The sequence below is a fragment of the Thunnus maccoyii genome, chromosome 12 (genome assembly GCF_910596095.1).
Source record: "Thunnus maccoyii chromosome 12, fThuMac1.1, whole genome shotgun sequence".
In the NCBI taxonomy this organism is placed as follows: domain Eukaryota; kingdom Metazoa; phylum Chordata; class Actinopteri; order Scombriformes; family Scombridae; genus Thunnus; species Thunnus maccoyii.
The window spans coordinates 24,841,694-24,866,326 of record NC_056544.1 but is presented as its reverse complement, the minus strand read 5'-3'; the positions used below and the strand labels follow the sequence as shown (position 1 = coordinate 24,866,326).

Below are 24,633 nucleotides of genomic sequence, written 5' to 3'. Positions count from 1 at the left end.
TTAAAATGCCTTTTAAAAATGTTTTGTTTGTATGTATTATGAACTGTATTAGTCATAGTTGCAAAATAACATTCCTTTATTTGAAATGACTGGAGCTTCTTACATTTTTTTACATTTATTTTAATGCTTGTGATAATTCCTTAGCACTAACAACTTTTGATGACTCTGTATAATATGTTGTAAAGAGAACGTAAATAAAAAATTAAAGCCCCAAGCGCAGCTGTTGTCAAAAGAAGACAAAGTAAACCCAGATGAAAATGTCTATGGTCTTCCTTCTTTCTCTTCCACGTCCAAAGTATTGTGTTAATCTGTCACAAATGTCTCTGCCAGTACATACTTTCATGAACTTTTCAAAAGAAGAGAGTCCTTCCAAAATGAGATATCCACCATTTGAATACTGGAATCCTCTGATGATGGCATGAAAGTAAAACTCATTATTTCTTTATTAGCCATCCAAAGATATGCATACAAATTAAGAACATTTCAGAGGACGTAATCTGCAGGTTTTAAACGCTGAACAATGATCACCAAGTGATTTCTCTTTTGAGTACAAAAGGAATTTGATTATGGAATTAAACTTTGAAACTCCTCTGATCCATGGAGGCAGGTGATGAGTAAAATGATTTCACCTCTTCATGCCTGATGTTACCCAACTACCAAAAGGTAAAGGAAATGAACCGAAAATAAATGATCAGTGACCATTTACAACCTTTTCACATTTTACACGGTGACAAAATGAGGTATATTTTTCAGAGAGACTTAATTTTTTCTGATTTAACGTGCAGGTCGGGTTCAGTGATCACACATGACCTTTTCAGAGATGTCCTGCTTCATATTCAGTTACACACACCATACAGCCACAGTCTTAAAGTGATGCCCACTGACCTGCTCAGCAGCACCTCCTGAATACCTGGCTGGAGGAGGTGAAGCAGAGAACTTTCTGTCAGTGTTTTTTGTTTTTTTTATATATATATACCACCACTAGGAGTTTCCAAAGTTAGAAATGTTCTAATCCTACATATAGGGGCTTTACAGTTGATGCCATTTTTTTTAATGGTATAAAATTTCCTACTTTTCAAGGAATAGTTTTACATTTTAGAAGATACACCTGTTCACTTTCTTGCCGAGAGGGAGATGAGACGATCAATACTGCTCATATATGTTCATTAAATATCGAGCTAGAGCCCGGAGGTGATTAGCTTAGCTTAGTTTAGCATAAAGACTGAAAGCAGGGGGAACCAGCTAGCCTGGCTCAAAGTTCAAAAATACGCCTACCATCAACTCTAAAGCTCACTAGTTAATATGCATCATGTTCGCTTAATCTGTCAGTTACACAAACAAATGTAAAAACAACAATTGTGGTTTTAGAAGGATACTTTTGGGGTGAAGCTTTCTTGATGAACAACAGTGTCTTTGCCTGTTTTCTGGAAAGTTGCTGCAAGACTCAGTGAAGTAGTGAAATGTTTTTACTCTTTCTGCTTGTCTATGGTTTAAACAAACAAGATTTAACATGTTAATTAGTGAGTTTTAGAAGTCTTGGTGAGTGTATTTTTGAACTTTGGAAAGAGTCAGGCTAGCTGTTTCCCACTGCCTCCAGTCTTTAAGCTAAGCTAAGCTAAGCTAATCACCTCCCTGCTCCAGCTCCTTAACACAAGAGGGCGTCAATGTTCTCTACTCTCAGCAGGAAAGCAAATAAATATACTTTCTAAAACTATTCCTCTAAATTATTTGATTGGTTAAGTTTTTGTCATGGTTGATAACCACTGGATGGCATCATAGTAAGAAATATTGAAATCCTATGTAGGGACTTACAGTATAAGAAACTTTTGCTGAACACCAGCTGCTGTGGCAGTTACAGAATGACAAACTGAATTTCCCTTCACTTTCCAAGAGTCTTTTGAGTCAATTGCTTTAAAGTAGCAGAAGAAATAGAGAAGAGTCATGGAGTCCAAACTGATGCTAATCTAAGGTTAGCAAACATAAGCCACCATAAGAGTGTATTGAACTGAGTAAGGGTACGTTTTATTGCTTATTTATTCAATTTTTCTTTTTTTAAGAGGAGGATTATATACTTTAATAAGCTACACAGTCTTGCTTTAAGTTAGAGTCAAGAGTAGTAGCTTGAATGTTAGCTTTTTCCTACCTCTTGACCCATTGAGGTTTAAACTGACCTGTTTGATTACCTCTCTGACTCATACTATTGACTAAAATTTGAATTTGTACATTAATGTCAAGAATTTTTTGAGTTTACAATGATTGAAAAGAAGAACAAATTTGAAAGAAGAAGCCTTGAGCAGGAGCTCAGTACAGGGGCACATACATGGAAATATGCAGCTCATACAGCCTTAGTAGCTCTACAATGTAGGAAGGAGCCAAACTTTAAATCAACAACTAATTGGCAACTAGAGAGAAGTTCTTTGGTATTTATCACAGGATCGTTTGCTGCATCTGTTGTGTGGGCACAGTGGCGATAACCCGCCGTATGTTCCAAATATGTTGGACCTTAAGCTAATTGCAGCCTTGTATTGACTTCAAGTCACTTTGAATTCAGGCAGACGACAAACATTAAAATGATGTTAATAGTTCATCTTAGAAGATCAATCAAGATCAAACAAATGAGGAAACAATATGTCGCAGGACTTATTCAGCATGGTCTGTGCTCAGAATCCAAACAGCAAAATACTCCATTTCCTTTTCATTCTAAAAAATTTCAGGGCCAATAACGGTCCCCCACTGTCACTTTTATTATAAACACATTATGTTAAGTGGAGTCCAAGGTTTCATTTGTTGTGCTGACAGTAGTGATTGATGGGCTGTATGTGTTGTGAGAAGGGGCGGGGGGCATATTGAGCAGGTGCAGGTATACACACAGAAACTCCTCTGTGACTGTTGTGTGGTGGTAGAAGGGGGGGAAGTGGGGGGGGGGGGTCTGGTTGGTGTGGAGTAAAGGGGGCGAAGTGATTGGGGAGGGGGGGGGGGGGGGGGGGTATGTCTCAGGTTACCCTGAGAGGAGGGAAGGAATGGGATGTTTGGTGTGGGGGTGCCAGGCCCAAAAAAAGCCACCAGTGTTTCTTCCACACGTGGAGGGGGGGGGGGGGGGGGGGGCGGGAGGTCTCAGCTGTGGCGGGGCCCCTGAGCGCTGTCCTTCACATTATAACCTGCCGACGTCTGGACATCCAACATGGGCAGAGGGGTGAGTTCTCTTGATTTTCAAAAAAATTAACAGATAGAGTCTTAGTCAGAGATTGTCTCTTTTCTCTGTGGTCGTTTTTTTACACTCAAGACTTTGCTTTCTGTCTCAACTGAATGAACATGTGTTTTTACCGCAGCCCTATGTACAGTGACGACATATGGCATGGACATGCATCATGGAAAAATACTGAGTTTGCATCTTGAGGGCTTGATATTTCTAGGCATCAGAATGCTGCTTTTTTTTTTTTTTATACAGTAACATCTCAGGATGATGGGTTTTTTCCTCCATAAGTATTGTTCCCGGCTTGCTGTTTATTTGGGTAATTACGTAATTTAGTTTTTATTCTCTCTATCAGGCCCATTCCATTTAGCTTTATGGGAGGACAGGCTGGTAATCTTCCTCATACACAGTGGGGGGAAATTGCTATGCCAGACACATTTCAGGCACTCCACCGGCTATGTGCTCCCTCTTTGGTTCTTTTTGATTACTTTTTCACTGTGTCACTCGCTCACGCTCTCCTCTCATTCTCTCTGTATATCCCTCCTTCACTGACATGCACACGTGCTACTAAGAGGAGACTGACAGCAGCAGATGATTTCCATGATGCACCATTCTTCCAACTGTTCATGACACATACACACACACACACACACACACACACACACTCTCACTCTCGTAAATGAGGAACTCACACTATGTAAAAAAAAATATTTTCTCCTCCATATTCAGTGAATGGTTTGCAAATAGTACCAGGAGATTGAAATGAACCGGCGTATACAAAGTCCATTGTGCTCACACTGATGCTTGTAATACGTGGCTATGAATGTAAATGGCTGGGCACAATGTGGCTACAAGCATGTGACTTTTCCCACTTACTGTCTGTGGAGGCTTGGGATGATAGCCTACGGGCCTCGTGTATGGTAATCTCTCTTTTTTCCCCCCTTCAGTGTGGTGCCGAGAATGGAGGAAAGAGGAAGAAGAAGGACAGGGACTTGGATGAGCTGAAGAAGGAGGTGTCCTTGGTAAGAAAAACAAGCTGTCACTGCTCTAACCCACACTCACTCTGCATAGTGATTGATTCCATTGCTGCTGCTCCCAAACGATCCTCCACATAGCATTACGCCAAAAGACACCAAGGCTATAAATGAAAACAGTGGCCCGTAAACAAAAAAGCAATCCAACCTGCTTAGTGTAGTCAGTTGTAGATGCATTCTAAGCCAGTCTGTCTTCTCCTATCTCTTGTACCACCCTCTGGCTTCTCTTCTTTGTACTCAGAAAGATACTAAATAATTTGTGGGCCACCAGCAGTGTATTGCAGAGTTTTTGTCTTGTGCAGAGCTGTAACTCTTTGAGGTGCTGTCAAAACGCAGCCAAGCGATGCCCATGAAAACTAGGGTAAGTTTTGCTGCTCGCACTCTCTGATAAAGCAGCTCTTGTCAATTATCAAGTTGGCCTGTGACTGATTAAAGAAAATGATTCATTGGATACTGTCAGCATTTCCAGGAGTGTTGTTGTGACTAAGTGTTGCATTTTACTTTCATCAGTCTGCATCATGTTTGTGATTTCCTACATTTTTTTCCCCCCAGAAATCCTGTAAACAACCACCACACAATGGCTGAGCCACATTGGGTATAGGGGCATATAAATAAAGCTTAGCAAACTGTTTTGTGAACACTGGGGCATGTTGTGGATTGTGGCCACATCACTTGCAGCTACATTTCATTCTGGTCCACTGTGGCTGCTGTTGGTGAAGAAATTGGCACATTTCTCCCTGTCTTATCGTTAGGTGAAAAAAAAAAAAAAAAAAAGCTCTTTATTGTGAGGGACTGACACCACCCTGACAGCTGGTAGCTGAAATTTTTATTGCTACAGTGCCAAACTATATTTTAGTTTCAGTTGAAATATCATGAAGTGGCTTTTGGCCAGTTATCCATAGAAATAATAACCAATATGCCACCAAACAGCAAAACACAACATACAGTACATTATCAAGATCTTTTGAACAGTTTTCAAAGTGTTTCCATGTGCAAACCTGCAGTTTTCATTGGGGGCTCATTTTTATTACTGGAGAACAGACAGCATTCTCTAGTAACTAGTTCAGCACTTCTTGCGGATGCAGCAGGAGTGGACATCACTCTTTGACCTCTTTGATCTGTCATGAGGAATGAATCATATATATTCAGCTCCTGGATTCATGTTAGATTCAGAATAAAGTATTTTTCAGGAAGGTGGAGATGTATAAAAGTTCTCTCTTTTTTTTTTTTATTAGTATAACGTCCTCATGATTACCATTACCCTGGTCTGTTTTTAGCCAAACTTTCCCAGTTCACACAGTAAAACATTGAATGTATTTTTGTGGAATAATATGTACAGTTCATGATACAGAATGTACAAGGAAAATTCTCATAAAATATTTGTACTACATTTTATCCCTGCAGGATGACCACAAAATATCTACAGATGATCTGGGAAAACGCTATGGACTAGACCTTGCACGGGTAACAACACACACACACACACACACACTCATTTTATAAATGCACACTCACACACAAGCACACATTTGCTTCAGTATCCCCTATGGAGATGTAATCTCTGCTTGCCTGTATTGGAAAGAAACATCCAAACTGAGACCAAGCATTACTTTGGTCAAGTTAGATCCACCGCTGCGTCTCCTAGGTGAGCCTTCTTCATCTTTAATCCCTCAATCACACACACACACACACAAACATACACACTTTGACAAAACTACTTGTACAAACACTGGCAGATACGAAACACGGATGAACCAATCACAAAAGTCTTCTTTTGCTGTAGCTGCCCTTTGCCGTTTTCTTTAAATTTGACATTGCAGTTGTAAAGAAACTGATTTAATCTTTTTAAGATTAGTATTAAGAAAAAAAGATTGCTGGGCTGCTCAGGAAATATCACATGCTGTAAAAATGTCAACAACTTGCTAAAGCTGGAAAGAAAGCCAGTTTGTGTGTTTATCCAATATAATAAAATGGTATTATTCTTGGTATTTACATGGATTTTCTGTAAATTAGACCATGACAGGACTAGGCATAAAAAAATGTTCAGTAAAGTTACATCCAGTGGTTTTACGGCCCAGCACCTTAGATGAGAAAAGTCGCCCAGTTTATCATACTTGTGGTGTTAAATAGGTCAGGCAAGAATACTTGAAACTGCAAGTGTAGCAGTAAAATAAGTTTTTTAAGCCACAGTGAAAATGGGGCCGTTGTGTTGTAATTAGATTCCCAGCGTAGGCAGGAAGACATTCATTCCTAAAAACTGTTCTCCCTCAGGGCCTGACCAACGCCAGAGCTGCGGAGATTCTGGCCAGAGATGGTCCCAACGCCCTGACCCCTCCCCCCACTACCCCGGAGTGGGTCAAGTTCTGCCGTCAGCTGTTCGGCGGCTTCTCCATCCTGCTCTGGACCGGTGCCGTCCTCTGTTTCCTGGCCTACAGCATCCAGGCGGCCACAGAGGACGAGCCGGCCAATGACAATGTAAGAAACTGCTTGTAAAACATTCACGCATATATACGAGCACGTTCCTTATATATTAATTACACACACATGCTAAGATACTGCAGTTACAGTTGTAATACAAGTACAGTAGACACACACAGGGGCATATGCTCACTAAATATTTATCTATATATAAAAGATGGAACGATGCATAGATATATAGGCATACAAATTGTACAAACATACAACACATGTGTATACCTGAGCCTAAACCTTCCAGAAGTGGTCAAATTTTGTTAATTTGGGTTTTTTTTCCCTAACTTTGTATTCTTGTACTTGGACTCAATATCACAATGATGATATATTAGGTAGATTTATGAAAAAGTCACGTATAAATTGATCAAATAGATATTTAAATGCAATACAACGTGTTCCTTTGTATTGCTTTACATAAGATAAAACCCTTCACGTGTAAAACAAATGAAGTCGGCCAAAGTCAGTTCCAGGATTGTTAGCTAGGTAAAACTAAATCCAGCCCAGAGGGGTCCACTGCTATGACCGGTTGCCATATCTTGATGAATCCCTTGATATTGTCATGTAAGTCCATTAACTCAGAAGGAATATTCTTAACACCTCTTTATACTAATTTTCCATTGAGGGAACATCTTTAAAAATATAAAATTTAAGGATCTTTCAAACTACATATAACATTCATCCAATTAGTTTTGCATTATGGTTATTTATTTTGCACTGTCCACCGTAGCTGTTTTAATACAATGAAGGGGTGAAAACTTTATATCATACCCAGCTTCATCTTTCAGTTCTGTCCAAAATTATTGTGTCTTTGTAAATTTACAGAATATTTGTGGATATGTACCAATTTCTGATTTGCGGTTCATAAATTGAGGAGAGTTTAAGCCACTGAATAATGATGTATAATGAAGCCCGTGTGGTTGTGGCATTGGCCGTGTCAGTCAAGTCAAATCAAGTCTATTTTATTTGTGTAGCCCAACATCACAAATCACAAAATTGCCTCAGGGTACAGCAATAAAACATCCTCTATCCTTTGAACCTTACAAGAATTTATTGTAAGAAAGTCAAATCTTTTATGTCTTCTTAATCTTAATTAGCTCATTCATTTCAAATTATGTCACAACATGATCATATCATCAATATGACAATATCATAATATGATTGAAAATCAAGAAACATAGCCTCATATGCAAATATGTACTAACACATATAAAATTACACTTATTAAACATCTTAACCTTAAATGAGAAATCATGAATGCCAAAAGACTTTGTTCTGGTGGATTTTCCTTATCCTTCCATCCTTATGAGGAGATTTTTTTTAAAAATTTGACCTAGGATGGCCTCTTGAGATGTAAATCTCTTTTCCGAGAGCCCTGGCCAAAATGGCAACACAATTAGGTCACATTCACAAACACAGAGCTGCATTCACTGAAGGAATAAGAGTGAGGAAAGAGGGGGAAAAAGAAAGGAGGTAAATTACATAAAACTAAAGAAAAGGTGGGAAAATGTAAAAAGCGATTAAAACACCAGGAATTGATCCTCATAAGTGTAGAAATATAAGCCACAAAGTGTCACACAGAGTCCCTTCTTCCGCTCAGGGAGTGTGACGTATAAGCGACCGCTGATACTGGCATTGGTCCTGGCATTATGGATAAATACTCAGACCAACCGCTGAGCAAATAGAGCCAAGCAGCCATCCATACTGCACTTTTATGGCTCTGAGTCATTATGTAATCATCATTCAGCACTCCCCACACCCCAGACTGCATTAAACCCTTGCATAATATACAGTAATATACAGTAGATAGACACACGCACATGCACACACGTGATAACTTTAATCTCCCCACGATTTAATCTCTGTATTCAGTACTGAGTACGTACAGCTGGATGCTCTGGTGAGCTACATCAAAGCCCCTACTGCCTGCAGCTTTGGCACTTTGAGCTTTTGCATAATGTACAAGCACTTATTTAAGATGAAAATCCACCCTAACAGGACTTTACGCATCGCTGTTGTCAGATTAAAACTTAATTTTCATTATTATGATGTGTTTATTGAGTGGACAGATTACATTGTCTTGTGTTGTCTGAGAAAAACGTTTTAGCATCCTCGGGCTTCTGCGAGTGCTGCTGAAATTAAACAATTTATTGCGTAATTGTAAACTGCACAATTTTCAAAATTTATGTTTGCAATCTGGAAATGAGGCATTTATCCTCTCAATTCTCAAAACATTAGTGGATTCAAATGTGTCACCTGTCTAGACAGATGTTCAGTACAGCTGGTGAACAAGAACAAGTGTCTCCCAAAGCGAGAAGAGACGAAAAAAGAAAGACTTAAATCTCCAAAAACCATGTGGAGACAAAGCCAGAAGCTGCAAACTTTAAGCTGAATTGGGGGCAAATGTTGTGAACACCAACAAGTGATTTTATGAGGATACAGATGTGTTTCTTTTAGTTTTTTTAATATAGGGCCAATGGGGAGATGACAAGAACTGAAGGGAGAGAGTGATGGTGGGGGGAAGGGCCTGCAACAAAGTCTGTAGCCAGATTTTAAACCGTGGACGTTGTGGTTATACGGCATGCATCTTAACCAGTAGGCTACCAGGGAGCACCACAGATGTATTTCTTGGTTCAGAGGATTTTGCACAGCTACAGTAAAAAAAAAAAAAGTCACTCACGTGTAAAAGAGCAAAATATTCTGTTGTTGCTGTCAAATGTAAGCAGAAGCTTCCAAAGTATGCAGAATTTTGGAATTTTTTATTTTCCGGGAGTTCAGGACATACAGTACACCAGCTGGCAGTTACTTTCATCCTTAGTCAGAGCTGAACTCATAACAGTTTTTTTGCACTGGCACCATGTACATGCAGAGCTGAAAACATTAACCGATAATAAAATAAAGACATGCCAGAATAAATGTGTTTTCACACCACTATGAGTCTACAAAGCCAGGCTCCAGCTCAGAAAGTGTCTCTCGGTGGCCTCACAGATCAGAGTCTCAGTTCTTGGTTTTTCTGGGTTTGGGGAGACAGATGTTCACTTGGACTAACATTGAATGAACCATCCAAGATGACAGGAATAGTACGCTCTAGGACGCCGTTTCCTTTTAAATCTCCTACTAAGAGAGAGAGCTTCCCCGGGATTTTTTTACTCTTAACTGTTCTCTTGCACTCTGCATTTAAGGTTTTGCTGTTTTAAAACCAGTTTGAGGTTTGTAAATCCCCCTTTTCCTACGCTTAAAAACGCCTTAACCAAACTAAGTCGATAATGACACCGACTACCCCTGTGGCTTGACTTTGCTCCCGTTTCAGTTGTATCTGGGTGTGGTGCTGGCAGCCGTGGTGATCATCACCGGTTGTTTCTCCTACTTCCAAGAGGCCAAGAGCTCCCGAATCATGGACTCCTTCAAGAAAATGGTGCCACAGGTGAGTTGATGCATTTGCTGTTTGGTGTAGTCTCAGAGCTCTCTGAATCAATAAGCCGTCCCTCAAGTAGGGCTTACACACTCACTTGAGTGGAAACCTAATAAGCTTGCACAAAGGAAGAATAAATGTTTGAGCCAACTTCGGATTGTGAGTGTGTTTGCATAAAAACTCCCCCTGTGTTATCCACCTCTAGCACTTCGATTGCCTAATTCTTTAATCTATTTAGGCTCTTTTCACTCCCTCCTTGTGCCTCTTTTCCCCTACCTGTCTTTTCTCTCTCTTCTTCCTTTTTCTCTCTCTCTCTCTATCTCTGCCTTTCACATACCTCTTTCCCCTCTGGCTCCTTTTTTTTTTTTTTATCGCTCTCTTCTCTCTTTTCCTCTGACTAAATCCTCTCTCTGTTCCCAAACTCTCTCTCTCTCTCTCTCTCTTCCCTACACTCCCTCTCCCTTCTTCTCTCTCTCTCTCTCTCTCTTCCTTTTTCTCCATGCCAGCAAGCGATGGTGATCCGGGAGGGGGAGAAGATGCAGATAGATGCTGAGCTTGTGGTGCAGGGAGATCTGGTGGAGATCAAAGGGGGAGACCGCATCCCAGCTGACCTTCGAGTGATCTCCTCCAGCGGATGCAAGGTAGGGGAGGGGTGCTGGGCTCAGCCCTGGGGGACCCGGAGGTCTCAGCGGGATTACAGCAGTTCAGCTGACTTTGGTGTTGCTGTTACTTTTTCTTCTCCATTTTTTCTTTCTTTCTTTAATTATTTCATTTTATCAAGTTTTCACATTCAAGACTAGTAACATCTGACAGTAACACAAAGACTAAGAGTCTACAGCCACTCAAGTACTTTTGTGAGGCAGATCTGCTGATATTTAGCAGGTAAAGTTTACTAAGCTCACCTTCTTAGTGTAGTGTGTTAGCATGCTAACATTTGTTAGCGCTAAACACAAAATAGGACAGCTAAGGCTGATGGGAATGTATGGGAATTAGTTTTTGCAGATATTTAGTCATAGATCAAAGTACTGAACAAACTGAAATTTGACCTGATCATAGTGAAAGATGAAAAGTCAGGGGATCAACAAAGTCATTAGGATAGATTGTCTTCTCACAGCGGACATCTTGACTTGTCAAAGTAGGAAAAGCAAAGCTGTAAATAACATTTCCTGCTTTGAAAAATCAAAATGTCTGCTGTGAAAAAGGTCTGTCCATTGAGTAGATGTTGAGCTATTTCATTAGATATTTGAAAATTTTGACCTGCTGGTGATGCTAAATGAAAAATCAGGGGATCACCAAAGTCATAAGGCTTCATCTACTGGGGACAAAAGATATTTGTACCAAATTTCATGATAATCCATGTGAAATATGTTGAGATATTTTAGTCTGGACCAAAGTGGTCAGACAGACAGACAGACCAACATTACCATTCCTAGAGCTAAAAACAAGATAACATCAAACAAATATTTGTCACAGGGTGATCAGATATTTATATACACTTTAATGTTCTTTAATTCTATATTTTAACAGGTTTCTTTTTTGGCATCTCAGTTCATGTAAATGTAATTTTTTCTTAAAATTGTCTCCTTACATTTCTCATTTTCTCTTTAATCTCAAATGGTTGGTAAGCTTTTCCAATTCTTTGTAGGATTAACTTTATAACAACTTCTTGTCAAAAACTTGTTTTTTTTTTGCTGGCTGCAAGCAATATTTTAAACAGGTATCTGCCTCTTCACTATATCCTAAGGGACCATTGTTGAAAAAGGAATATCTCATAATGTCTTTTTACAATTGCATTTACAACATCCGAAAAGACTTTCTATGTTCTCATTGTTGCAGTAAGGCAAAAAAGAAAAATCCCCAGAACATCCAATATCACCATTCGAACTTAGCTACCAGTCATTGTTGAGTTTATCCCACTTAGTTTGAAGCAGTGTAATAAGACCGAGGTGATCGGTCATATATATATATATATATATATATATATTTACATTTCTTCACCTGTGAAGGAAGTTGGTGATTTTGAAGTTGAAGCATGAAAATCAGAAACACCAGAACATGGTTTTGACATGACAAGAGTGTCACTACACCTGCTGCTGATAGGCGTTTCCTTCTTTCATTTCCACCTTTTTCCGTCTCACTTCTTGACTCTCTCCTGTTTTCTGTCCCTGTATGTCTCACTGAATAATTCTGTTCTCTCTTCCTGTGTCCCTCTCCGTGAAGGTGGACAACTCCTCTCTGACGGGAGAATCGGAGCCTCAGACTCGCTCCCCAGAGTTCACCCACGACAATCCTCTGGAGACCCGCAACATCTGTTTCTTTTCCACCAACTGTGTTGAGGGTCAGTAGGCCACATATGGCCAAGATTGTCTCTTACCGTCTCTAAATGTCTTTTTTTTTTTTAAGCCATCTGGAGATCAACATAGTTTTGCTTTACGCCCAACCACGAGTGTTTTTCAGAGCAGGATTTATCAGAGCACATCCCTCCATCCTACAGAGTATAGTTATTGAATTTTGAATGAATAAAGAATATTAATGAGAGCTTTCATTTGAGATTAAACCGATAGGGATTTTATTTGGTATTTCAGTTGCTATCAATCATGTAATGATGATACAGTCGGCATTTCAATGAGATTTTTAGATTAGAATCTGCAACTTCATCACAATTTACATCTAAATTCAAATGTAGGCTGTATATAAAGTGAGCAGTTCATCTCCGAAGTATTATTATATTTATTTTGGAATAATGATTTTAAGTCTAATAATACTTTTAATATGAGGAATCCAATCTGTAAATCCAATAAGTTTTCAACTAATGATTTATTTGAGAGTTATTTCAGTTATTTCAGAGTTTGTTCTTGAAACAGCAGCATTCAAACAGCAGTAGAGGAAAAAAATCCGACCATTAAGTCCATTTAGTAGCTGTTCTGGAGCTTTTGATCATATCACATGTTCTTCATTAACAGATGGAGTTTGCCCAGTTGTCATGGCATTGTAGAAGTTCAAATTTCCATTTGTCTGAGCACTTTAAGGACCTTTCTTCTATATGTGGCTTTAAAGCTTTTTTTAGCTTTTTTAAAAAAAAACATAATACCAAAATGTAATATTTAAATCACTTTTAGAAGGTAAATAAGTAAAAAGTTATAAAAAAATAATGAAAACTATCAGTAGAGCACCATGTTTAGTTTGCTGTCTTATAGTCTATTATTAAATGTCTTGCTCCCTCTCCATAGGTTGCATTAAAAGGATAGTTCATACAAAAAAAAAAAGGTGGCTAGACACCACTGGAGGTAGAGGTAGTATTTGGTTTTATTTGCCCGAGTTTTCAGATCCATCTCAATCTTGTTTACGGCGCTCACAGCTTTGGAAAAGTACATTTACAAAATGTTGAAAAATCACAAAATTCAATAGCTCTTTTCAGAAAACGTCTTGGTTACTCCACATAATAATAATAATCCACAGAGCTCACTGTGAAAAGTTTTCAATGAAACTACTTTCTACTGAAGAAATAGTACCTGTAAAAAGCTGCTGACAGCGAGGTCTGAAGATTACATAGTTTGTATTTTAAACGATTCAGATACTTTACTCACTCACTCAGTCTGGAAACCGCTCTGTCCACCCAACCATCAATCTAGCCAACATGTGTAATTCACCTCCATCCATCACCACTCGTCACCAGCCATCACCTCCCCATCAACCCTCCTTTCTGTTCATAAAATACAACACTCAACTCCTACAGTGTCTTCCACCTTGTTAGCGGCCATTTGTCTTTTTACGCATCACTCTGTGTCTCACATACACATTTCACCAAAGCAGTGAGGGCGATGGGGTCACCCAGCTGAGAGCCTCACCTTTCACCGTCTGATCTGAAGTCTCATTACACCAAATTTGAAACCTGCCCTTCAAAAAAAAAAAAAAAGCTATCATTTGAAAGAAATAACATCTACTCAGCTACCTGCTCTGACAGACTGATTATATTGATTATATAATATAGATAGAATGATGTGTTCTGAAACCATTCATTAAGATTTTATATATATTGAATACAATATATTTTACTGATGTCTTTATCTAGAGATACCAAGATAAAATAAGCGTACGTGTCGATCCTCCCTCCAGGTACTGCCCGTGGCATTGTAATAGCCACCGGAGACAGGACAGTGATGGGTCGCATCGCCACCCTGGCGTCTGAGCTGGAGGTCCGTCAGACTCCCATCAACATAGAAATCGAACATTTCATCCACATCATCACAGGCGTAGCGGTCTTCCTCGGTGTCACCTTCTTCATCCTGTCACTCATCCTGGGCTACACTTGGCTAGAGGCCGTCATCTTCCTCATTGGCATCATCGTGGCGAACGTGCCTGAAGGACTGCTGGCTACTGTCACTGTGAGTAGTGTGGTTGAGTGCTTTTTTTTCCTTCTTTTTTATGAGTATGGCTCATTGTTTGAATTATTTACTGTTTTTTTTGTTGAAAAAGTCCCCACACACCCAAAGCTTGTTGTATTTTTGCTTCAAGAAGTCAATATTTACCACAGTGAAATTATTATCAACACAAATGAGGCTCATTTGTAAAAAGGACATGGGTAAATCCCTCAAGATAAGTTAGAATGAATTAAAATGATTGAGTGTTTGCACTGCAAATGTTAATCTTATGATCACATTTTTGTATTATTTAAGTTTTTGTTGGATTTTTACTATGATGGTGCATTTTATTTTTTCTAAATAAACCAAAATTATTGAGCCATAAATATAAGTCATGTGAAAATGTTGTTGATTGTTTATTTATTTGCTTGTATGTATGCTTGGTTTGGTTCATAGCCTGGTAGCATTTTGTTTGTATGCTTATCTACAATAGTATGATTTGTGCAAGTATGAGGTTGGCATATAGACCTTTCTGCGATGGCTTTTTTGACATTTCAATAACACGTGTAACTAATAACATCATTAATGGCTGCATTACATTTAGAGGGGCATTCGGACCATGCTGAAACTACAACATCTGACATATTATCAGATGATTAAGTTGTTATGGCAAACGTATTAGCAACGTATTGATTCATCCATCAGACTTTGAAAAGCATTATCATTCATTTGAAGTCATGTTTCTGTCCACCTAAATAATGGAAGTCCAATATTCACTCTCTTTTTAGCTCTGTTTTGGTCACCACCAACTTCCCAGTCGCTAAATGTTCCACTCTCTCACAGCAATGAGGCTAAAAAGGTCAGCGGAGATGAGGGTAACTGCAGAGTTGGGTGATCATTCACAGTGTATTCATTATTATAAGTAACACCTTTCACATTAGGGTAAGTCATTTGATCCATTGGTAATGTAAAAATATTGATTGGCACAACTTTAAGTGTGCCAGTTCCCGGGCTCAGTTATTTTTCCTTCTGGCTCACTAACATGGTTTACTGGCAAAGCTAAATGGAAAGGAGCCATCATCAATGTTATTAGTTACACCTGTGCTTTTCTTCACACTAATTTACCCTCAGTGAATGTTCGCTGTATTTCTAATGATGCTACAGAACACAGCAAAGCAGGTGATTTATTGCTGAATGTTGAAGTTGCTCAAATGTCGAAGTGCATCTAACTTTTTCCGCAACAATAAACAAAGTGTGAGCTGAGGTGGATGCCAGCTGGCATTTGAAATGCCATCAGTCGACATTTCACTGGTTCCAAAAAAAATAAATTAACTTCCAGTGACTGGTTTCTTTAGTTTCTTTTGGTTTAAACACACCATGAGTTGTGTGTGTGGAAATATTTGTGTGTGCGTTTGTGCTACATTTGTTGCTATCGGAGTAATGTGGTCAGCTTGAATTAATATGTGGCGATGTTTGTCTTACAACATATGGAATGTGTGCATTCATCGTATTTTTATGTCCTTGTGCACCTGCTGTTAACCAGCCAACCAAGTATACACACACACACACACACACATGCACACACACAAACACACACACACAAACACACACACATATAAGCTGTAAGGCACCTGGACCACGCATGGTTTCACATCCACAAACACTTGAATGCACTGGTGCGTACACATGCTCTCTCCCCTCGCCGACTAACAATCATCCATCCTCGCCTTTCCTTGTCCTCCCTCCCTCCCTCCCTCATCCTCTTCTCTCCCCTCCCTCACTATCCCCAACTCTTTTCCTCCTCCTCCTCCCTCCTCACCTCCCGCCGTTCTCCCAGGTGTGTCTGACTCTCACTGCCAAGCGAATGGCCAAGAAGAACTGCCTAGTGAAGAACCTGGAGGCCGTAGAGACTCTTGGCTCCACCTCCACCATCTGCTCCGACAAGACGGGCACACTGACCCAGAACCGCATGACCGTGGCCCACATGTGGTTCGACAACCAGATCCATGAGGCGGACACCACCGAGGACCAGACTGGTAAGACAGAGAGAGAGGGAGAGATGAAAAGAAAGACAGAAGGGGAAAAGAAAGAATAAAAGAGAAGGGAAGGGTAGAGCTTGGGGGAAAGATAAAGGGGAGATAGAGTGTGTGTGGGAATGCAGAGGGGGAGTGTGACTACCTGTCGAAATTCATCTGTCCAATGTTCACACCGCCAACTGACATTGCAGTATGCACTGTCGCTCGGATTAATTGAGCAGCGGTACTCAGTGGGCGGCCCTCAGCTACAAACATGTCTTTTCCCAGAGTTCCTTGGCAAGACTGCTGCTGCAGAACCAATTGGTTTCCTTTCTCCTACCAAACAGCAACAAATTTCAAAGAAGCTTTTAGCAATAACCAAAAGGTTTGGAAGACAAATAAAAAAACAGATCTTCTATACATACCAATGAGTATTAAGTCAGACGTATTTGCAGTCATACAATGACTAGACAAGATGGTGCTTTTATGACCGGCTCAAAGTAAATAACAATAATAACTGAAATGGGGTGTGAAAGTCAGGATCAGTGGTGTATGAGAGTGCATGAATGCAGTGGCTGATATAAAGTGCATGTTGTCAGTGTTAAAACAAAAGGAGGCAACACAAAATTAACATCCTGAGCTTGGTGAAGGGTGAAGGGACTGACACAGTGGCATCTGGGCAGGCAGGCTTAAGTAACTTGGAGACACTGGCCAGGTGTTCCCAGTTAGCTCAGTGGAACCTCGGCTCCACCCAGCCAAGGACCTGCAAGACACACAAAGCACACACAGTACACAAAATACACAGGACCAAGACAACGGGGTCTGGGACCATCACAGCACGTGAAGTTGCAAGTGAAACCGAGCTCCAATCGACCAACAAATAACGTGATTTCTATTTTGATGCTCCTCTTATGCTTGCGTCTGTTTGTAACTTTAGTAATTGGCTGCAGTGAAACCTCTTAATGATAGATCATACGTGGATACTCTTAACTTCGATGGTTACAAATTACACAACAAAAATAGACTTGGCACACCAGGTGGTGGGGTGTGTATTTATTCGGGACACACCATAAATATTTGGTGATGACCTCATTATTGAAGATGGTCACTCAGATTCTCTTTTTATTGAGATAAATGCAACAGTGGTAAAATCCTCATTGTTGGAGTGATTTATCAACCCTTAGACACTTTCAAGATTAAACTGGGTGAACTTTTTTATTGCATAAATAAAAAAAATATATTTTTTTTATTCTTGGGGATTTTAACATCAATATTTCTAAAGATGATAATGCTAAAAACTATTTTATTAACATTTTATATTCTTCATCCTTTTTCTCCAAAATAAATACATTTACTAGAGGAACGACATCCAGCAAGTCAGTTATTATAACATCATTACAAATATTCACAATGCTTGTATTCACTCAGGTGTAATACTTCCGGACATTACAGACCATTTTCCTATTGCACTTTCTAATTATCTTGCTAAAAGGATTGATGATTCACGTCCTAAAACAAAAGTTTTAGAACAAAAGTTCTAACCTTGCAACAAATACGTGAAAACCTGCGAGCCAAAATGTGGGACTCTATAATTGTAAAGATCCAGACACTGCATATAATGTTCTAACTGATGAAATAACTGACTCCATTGATCGCACCATACCGTAAAAGATTATTAAACGTGGTGCTGTAGATCAGAAATTATGGCTCACTAGGGGTATCTTAAAATCCATCAATAAAAAGAACAAACTTTATAAGCACTATAACAACAACCCAGTTGATGCAAATAAAGAATCATATACAAAACACAGAAATAAGCTCACACATGTATGAGTAAGCAAAGACACTACGCCGGTCTTATTAAAGCATCTCAAGGTGACCAAAAGCAATCCTGAAAGGTGTTCAACAAAGTCCTCAGCCAGGGTCACAAAACCACTGTGCTTCCTGACACCAAAATCAATGGAAGCCAGCAATGATTTTGACAATGCAGACCTTACTAACAGTTTGAACAATTATTTATCTCCACAGGTGAAAATCTCTCTAACAAAATTAGCCAACCAAACAGTGCTACCTTCAGATATCTTCAAGGCAATTATTTGAATTAATTCTTTATCTTAAAGCTTTTGTGAATGAAGTTGTGGAGCCACTTGTTTACTCTATCAGTATCTCTCTACTTTGTGGGGTTGTGCCTAAAATGACAAATATTGCCAGTATTGTACCAATCTTTAAGTCTGGTGATAAAAATGATATGCACAACTACTGACCTGTATCTATATTGCCTACTCTCTCCAAAGTATTGGAGAGAATTGCATATAGTAGACTTAGTGATTACTTAGATAAATCAAATATTCTTGTCTCATCACTGTATGGCTTTAGAAAAAAACAGCGCCACTTGTATGGCAATTCTTGATCTCATGAAAAAAAAATCAATGACACTATTGATAAAGGTGACTGTGGCATTGGAATTTTCCTTGATTTATCAAAAGCATTTGACACTATCGACTTTGAAATTCTTCTAAGCAAACTACAACATTATGGAGTCAGAGGCACAGCGCTCAGTTGGTTCAGAAGCTGTATGTATGGGAAGAATCAATATATATATGGAAATGGTCAAAAATGTAAAAAAACAAACAAACAACACATATGGGGTCCCTCAGGTATCCATTTTAGGGCCACTCCTCTTCATTCTCTATATAAATGATTTTGTGAGTTCTTCTAGCATTCATACATAAAGTATTATTTGCTAATGATGCAAATTCTTCACACAAAAATCTAAATGTTCTGCAAAATAATCTAAATGAGGGACTGGTTGGATAGATGGTGAATACATGGATAAAATTAAACAAACTATCCTTGAATATAAGCAAAACAAACTTAATTATTTTTCACTACAATAGAAATCGAATTAATAATGAACATGTTTGAATCAAAATAAACAGTCGGGTTATTAAGAGAGTGAAGGCCACCAAATTCCTTAGGGGTTCATATTGATGAATTTTTAAACTTTAAGGGTCATATTGATGAACTGATGAAAAAAATTGTCCAAATATGTTGGTTTATTTTTCAAGTTAAGGCTTTTTATAATGTTATATGGTGCAATACTTTTCCTAGTTATCTTAAAAAACTAGATTTTACAGAAGAAAAGCTAAATGTGCCACATCATGGTCCGAGGTAAATGCTCCCACTCACCCTCTTTTCCATAGCTACAGTCTTCTGAAGCTTACTGAATGTAATATCTTTCACAATGCTTGTATAATGTTGTACATATGCTCAACAACAGACTTTTTGACCTTATGCTGACTAATCTTGCCTTGCATAACACTAGAAAAAAGCATCTTATAAAGGGTAAGACACATAAACTTAAATGTACGAGCTTTAATGCTGTTTGCAGAGGTCCACAGGTGTGGAATGAGCTTGATAACACTATAAAAATGTAATTATCATTGTCTGTTTTCAAAAAGAGCTTAAGGCAGCAGTTGTTACTAAAATATGTTTAAGCTTGAATAGCTTGAATGGCTTGAATGGCTGGAGACTTTCAAACTAGTTAATCTACTCTGGAATCCATTTAAATTGTACTGTTATTTCCACTCGCCATATGTTTCTATCTATTGTATCTTATCTATTTAATCAATGTTTAGACTGATGGAAAAAAAATGTCTTGGGAACATTTAGTAGTATTTTTTTTAGTGACTTAGGTTAGTCTTAGATGTTTTGTAGTTTGTAAATGTTACTGTATAAAACACGCACTTTTGAAAATCTAGACAACGTGTTAATAAACATATATTTTAAATATCTGCTTAATGTCTGGACCCCTATTCTTAAACTTGAGTTAGCTTATCAGGGTGTCCAGTTTCACATATCTCCATTATGTTTTATATGATTGTACTTGTAATTGAACTGATTTGTGAATAAACTGAAACGAAACTGATCTGAACGAAGGCTTGAAGCAGTGCAAGTGCTGAAGAAAAACCGCAGTATTCATTTTTCAAGAGTACAGGCGACTTTTGCAGCTGTTGCAAGTTTTGCGCCTTTTGCACCACACTTTGTCCAATTTAACAACTCCAGCCACAGTTTGCCACCGTGTACTGCATGTTGCATGACACTATCATGTTCTGTTCTCACAATATCAGTGACAGTGACCACTCTAGAGTCCAGGCCAAAATGAAAAATGAATGCAGGCGCCAAAAGCATAGTGAAGGTCAGTTGCAGTTCTATTGGATGGGAGGGATGAAATTTTGATACGAGAAATCTTCCAAACAGCTTGTATTTTTTCTACACATTCTATTTAAAAATGAATGCCATTTTCCAGACTGGGGAATTGAAAAATCACTTTTGTCAAGGAAAAAGTGATTGCTCAACTTAACTGACCCCGATTCTGTTATTTAGCTACTATATCCCATGCTACTCTGTGAACCGAGTGTTAAGTCAGTGCCATAAATACTGCATGAGCCCTACTTAAAAAAAGTCTAACACAGCTCCCACTGCTATTCTTCCAGGTTCAGGTTTTGATAAGAGCTCTGCTACTTGGGCTGCTCTGTCTCGCGTGGCCGGACTGTGCAACAGAGCTGATTTCAAAGCCGGACAGGAGCATCTTCCCATCTTGATGGTATAAACCTTCACTGCACACAGACACAACATCCTTTACATTGATGCCTTAGTCTCATAAATTATCTCTGAGTCAGTGGGGTGTAACAGGTCTAGTTTAATCCAAGGACATAATGAGCAGGTCTTTTTAGATTTGAATCAAATAATGCATGCACATTATTCATAAGACAAGATTTTGCCTACATGGTTTGCCAGTAGGGTGAAGTTAACAACATCAGCACAGTGTCAGGAGAGCTGTCACTCAGAAATAAGCAGCTGTAGAGGAAGTATTCATATCCTTTTATTTAAGATAAAGTAGCAATACTGTAATGTAAAAATACTCCATTACAGCTATAGATCCTGCAACACTTTAACTTGCTTAAAGGATAAAGCTGGCTTCAGTCTGACTTTTTATTTTTGTCAATACATATCATCACAAGAATGAAAACTAACAATTCATTTATCCCGCAAGTATTGTCTTTGTGCCATGGCACAGAGCTCCACTGCTGTCCAAAACCAATTAAAAACCAAATTAAAGTGCTATACTTTTACACTCGGTTGACACATTCCTTTAGCGTAATGATCAGGCTAGAGTAGCATACCTTATTAGTCGGATAAATCCGCTGTTGGTTTCGCTCTCTTTAGGAGCTCGTTGATAATAATAAAAAGAAAAAAACACGATACCAGCCTCATTCCTTTGGTCCACAGCAGTATTAACAGCAAAGTAGGTTTTAAGTGCTCATTATGCATAGTAGCCCCTTTCAGACTGTTATATTATTATAATTAATGTATTGGCGTCATATTATTTTATTATGTAAGCAGCATTTTAATATTGTGCCCAGTTGAGGTGGAGCTTGTTTTAAATACTTAACATACTGTTGGGTTGTTTAATCTATATGAAGGTATAATGTTTCATATACTCATGTGAGGTTTTGTATGTAAAATATTAATAATTAAAAATAACTATGAATTATAGCTGTAATATACAGTACATGTAGTGGAGCAAAAAGTGCAATATTTCCCTCTGAAATGTAGTGAAGTAGAAGTACAGTGAAGTCTAAATATTTCACAATTGTACTTTAGTTCAGTACAGTGAATAAATTAACTGTTTTCTCTTATGTTGCCAGCCAAGCCTCACCCACATGGCACTCATTGGGAATAAAAATAATCTGTCAGTATCATTTGACACAGGTGCACTCTACACACACTCACAGCTTCCCTGTCACATATAAACACGCACACACACAGAGGATAATTCAATGCACCCCCAGGAAATAACTCCCCCACACCGATACACAAACACACTGCTAGGTGGGTAAGTCAATAATATCCTGCTATCCTCCAACCTGTGCTACATTGACCTGAAGGAATTCTCAGTCGGCTCTCTGCGACTGGGCTTACAGCTTCTTGACTCCGGTGGGAGCAGACCCTGCCACTGCAGCCTCTCTGCCCCTCGAGGTGCCCGGGCTTCCTCCCTGCATTAAGTAACAGCTGTGTCTTCTGACAGCACTCAAACACAGCAGTCAGGGCCTAGGCTGCACTACCATTACATGAACAAGTCCCCGTCTGCACCCGGAAAAACAGAGAAATGGAATTTCCTTGATCTATTTATTCATTCATGAAAAGGCACAAACAAGGACAAATCTTGCAGAGCGTGTGTCCTTGTTGTGCGGCTGTTCATGAATGAATAAACAGGAACAAAGAGAAATCTCTTGTCTTGGTTCGGCCCCTGTTGGTATATTGGGTGTCAGGTCAATCAGTTCAGCATTGATTTTAATAAATTGGCTCCAAGAGCGGGATTATTTGCACTGATCATTGCAGAATGTCCACTGAGGGGGATTATACAGGTTATCAGAGGAGAATTTTCTCCGATATTATTCAAGCAACATGCAAGCGACTTTGTCACAAGCCGATAAACCTCCAAAAACACAAAAACAAATGTCAAGCAATGTGCATCCAAACAGAGGTTAATCAATTCTGAGCCTCATAAAATAGGTATCCTTATCCTTTGTGTGTGGGTATCTGCATATGCAAATAGTGTATCATGTACAAATATATGGACAATTTCTACATGTTAAAATGGATAGACATTTCCAAAATTTCCAAAACATTTTCACAACAAAAACATGTTTGAATGTATATGATATGTTTTCATGTGTTTGTTTAATTGCTCTTAATATACAGATTACATGTGGTTTACTCCTTCTTAAGGATCTGATGCCATTATAAGATTTCTGCACACCACTGTAAACAAAACTGGACCACATACTGTAGAATATATTATGAAGTTTTAATTCTTTCGAGCATTCATTTACCTTTGAGCTACAACCTTGGCAATGGCATTGCTATTGATTACTGCCAATAGGCAATGTGTTCCTCCAACATGATGTGAACTTTCTCTATCTGGAGTTTTCTTCCATCCAAAAACTTAAAAAAAAAAATCCCTTAAGAAACATTGCAAACAGCATACATGGTGAAGTAATCAGCTGAATTTCTCCAGCAGAAATTAAGATGCTATCAACCAAATTATTCTTAATCCCTTAGCCAGAAAATGAAAATTATATTTTGTGCTATCATTACTTTTACATTGAATATAGCTTTAAAAACAATATTGTTATCGTGGATGATACTCCGCTACCTGCATCATTAATGAGAACCATAATGGATGTAAAGAATGCCCTCTCAGGTACAGCTTTAATCAGTTAAATAACACACAAATCCAAAAGCTCCCTTTCACTGCAGTGCGATAAACACAGGCAGTGAGACAGACAACACTCATTTCTTAATATGCATATGTGAGTGACTGTGCTAATGTGCGGCTGTGTGTGTTTCCCCAGAGGGAGACAGTGGGGGACGCATCAGAGTCAGCTCTGTTTAAATGCATCGAGCTGTGCTGTGGGAGTGTTCGTGACATGAGAGCCAGAAACACCAAAGTGGCAGAGATCCCCTTCAACTCCACCAACAAGTACCAGGTACTGCATGCAAATAATGTTTGATCACGGCTTTGTGTGGGAGCTGCTGCTCACACAGGTCGACATTAAAATCCAGACATTCACAGACCATTCACAACTTAGTCAATGTACATTTTATTCATACTATTTTTTAAATCGTATACGTTATATTCATAATTTTAACTTTTATATTTAAATTTTATATTTTTTAATTTAATGTTTTCTTTGCATCCATGTTTATGAGTACTATATAAATGGACGATGCTGTCTGTGTCTGCTTTATTTCTAATGACACATGTTGAATAGTTACACAGTAAATGGCTGGACCAACTGTGTATGGTCAATGTGTGAAATTGTGGCCAGTTTGTTACAGGGATAGTCAGTGGTTGTGTCTATAATGTGAATTCCTGGATATTAAATATCCATCTGTAATCAATCTCGTAGTGGTGCCAGTAATATTTGTTGTTAAAATGCACTGAAGTAGCATATCACATGACATGGTTAAGCTACATTTGAGTAAAAAAAAAAGGTTATAAATGCAGTTTCAAGAACAATACTTTCCACTCATACCTTGGGATGTTTGATTTGAAAGAGAAATGATTTTATTTAATTAT

General features: G+C 38.7%; 1 protein-coding gene across 2 annotated transcripts in view; it reads left to right on the top strand.

Annotated features, from left to right (window-relative positions):
* Positions 1-3,113: 3,113 nt before the first annotated feature.
* The window catches only part of atp1a2a (ATPase Na+/K+ transporting subunit alpha 2a), a 39,075-nt gene continuing 17,555 nt past the window's right edge, over positions 3,114-24,633 (top strand). For both annotated transcript variants that reach the window (XM_042427995.1, XM_042427994.1), the window contains exons 1-11: positions 3,114-3,193; positions 4,141-4,215; positions 5,632-5,691; positions 6,499-6,702; positions 10,007-10,120; positions 10,615-10,749; positions 12,329-12,446; positions 14,225-14,493; positions 16,307-16,505; positions 20,981-21,090; positions 23,906-24,040. In XM_042427995.1, coding sequence (XP_042283929.1) covers positions 3,182-3,193; positions 4,141-4,215; positions 5,632-5,691; positions 6,499-6,702; positions 10,007-10,120; positions 10,615-10,749; positions 12,329-12,446; positions 14,225-14,493; positions 16,307-16,505; positions 20,981-21,090; positions 23,906-24,040 — 1,431 coding nt within the window. In that variant the 5' untranslated portion in view covers positions 3,114-3,181. The remainder of the gene's footprint in view (positions 3,194-4,140; positions 4,216-5,631; positions 5,692-6,498; positions 6,703-10,006; positions 10,121-10,614; positions 10,750-12,328; positions 12,447-14,224; positions 14,494-16,306; positions 16,506-20,980; positions 21,091-23,905; positions 24,041-24,633) is intronic.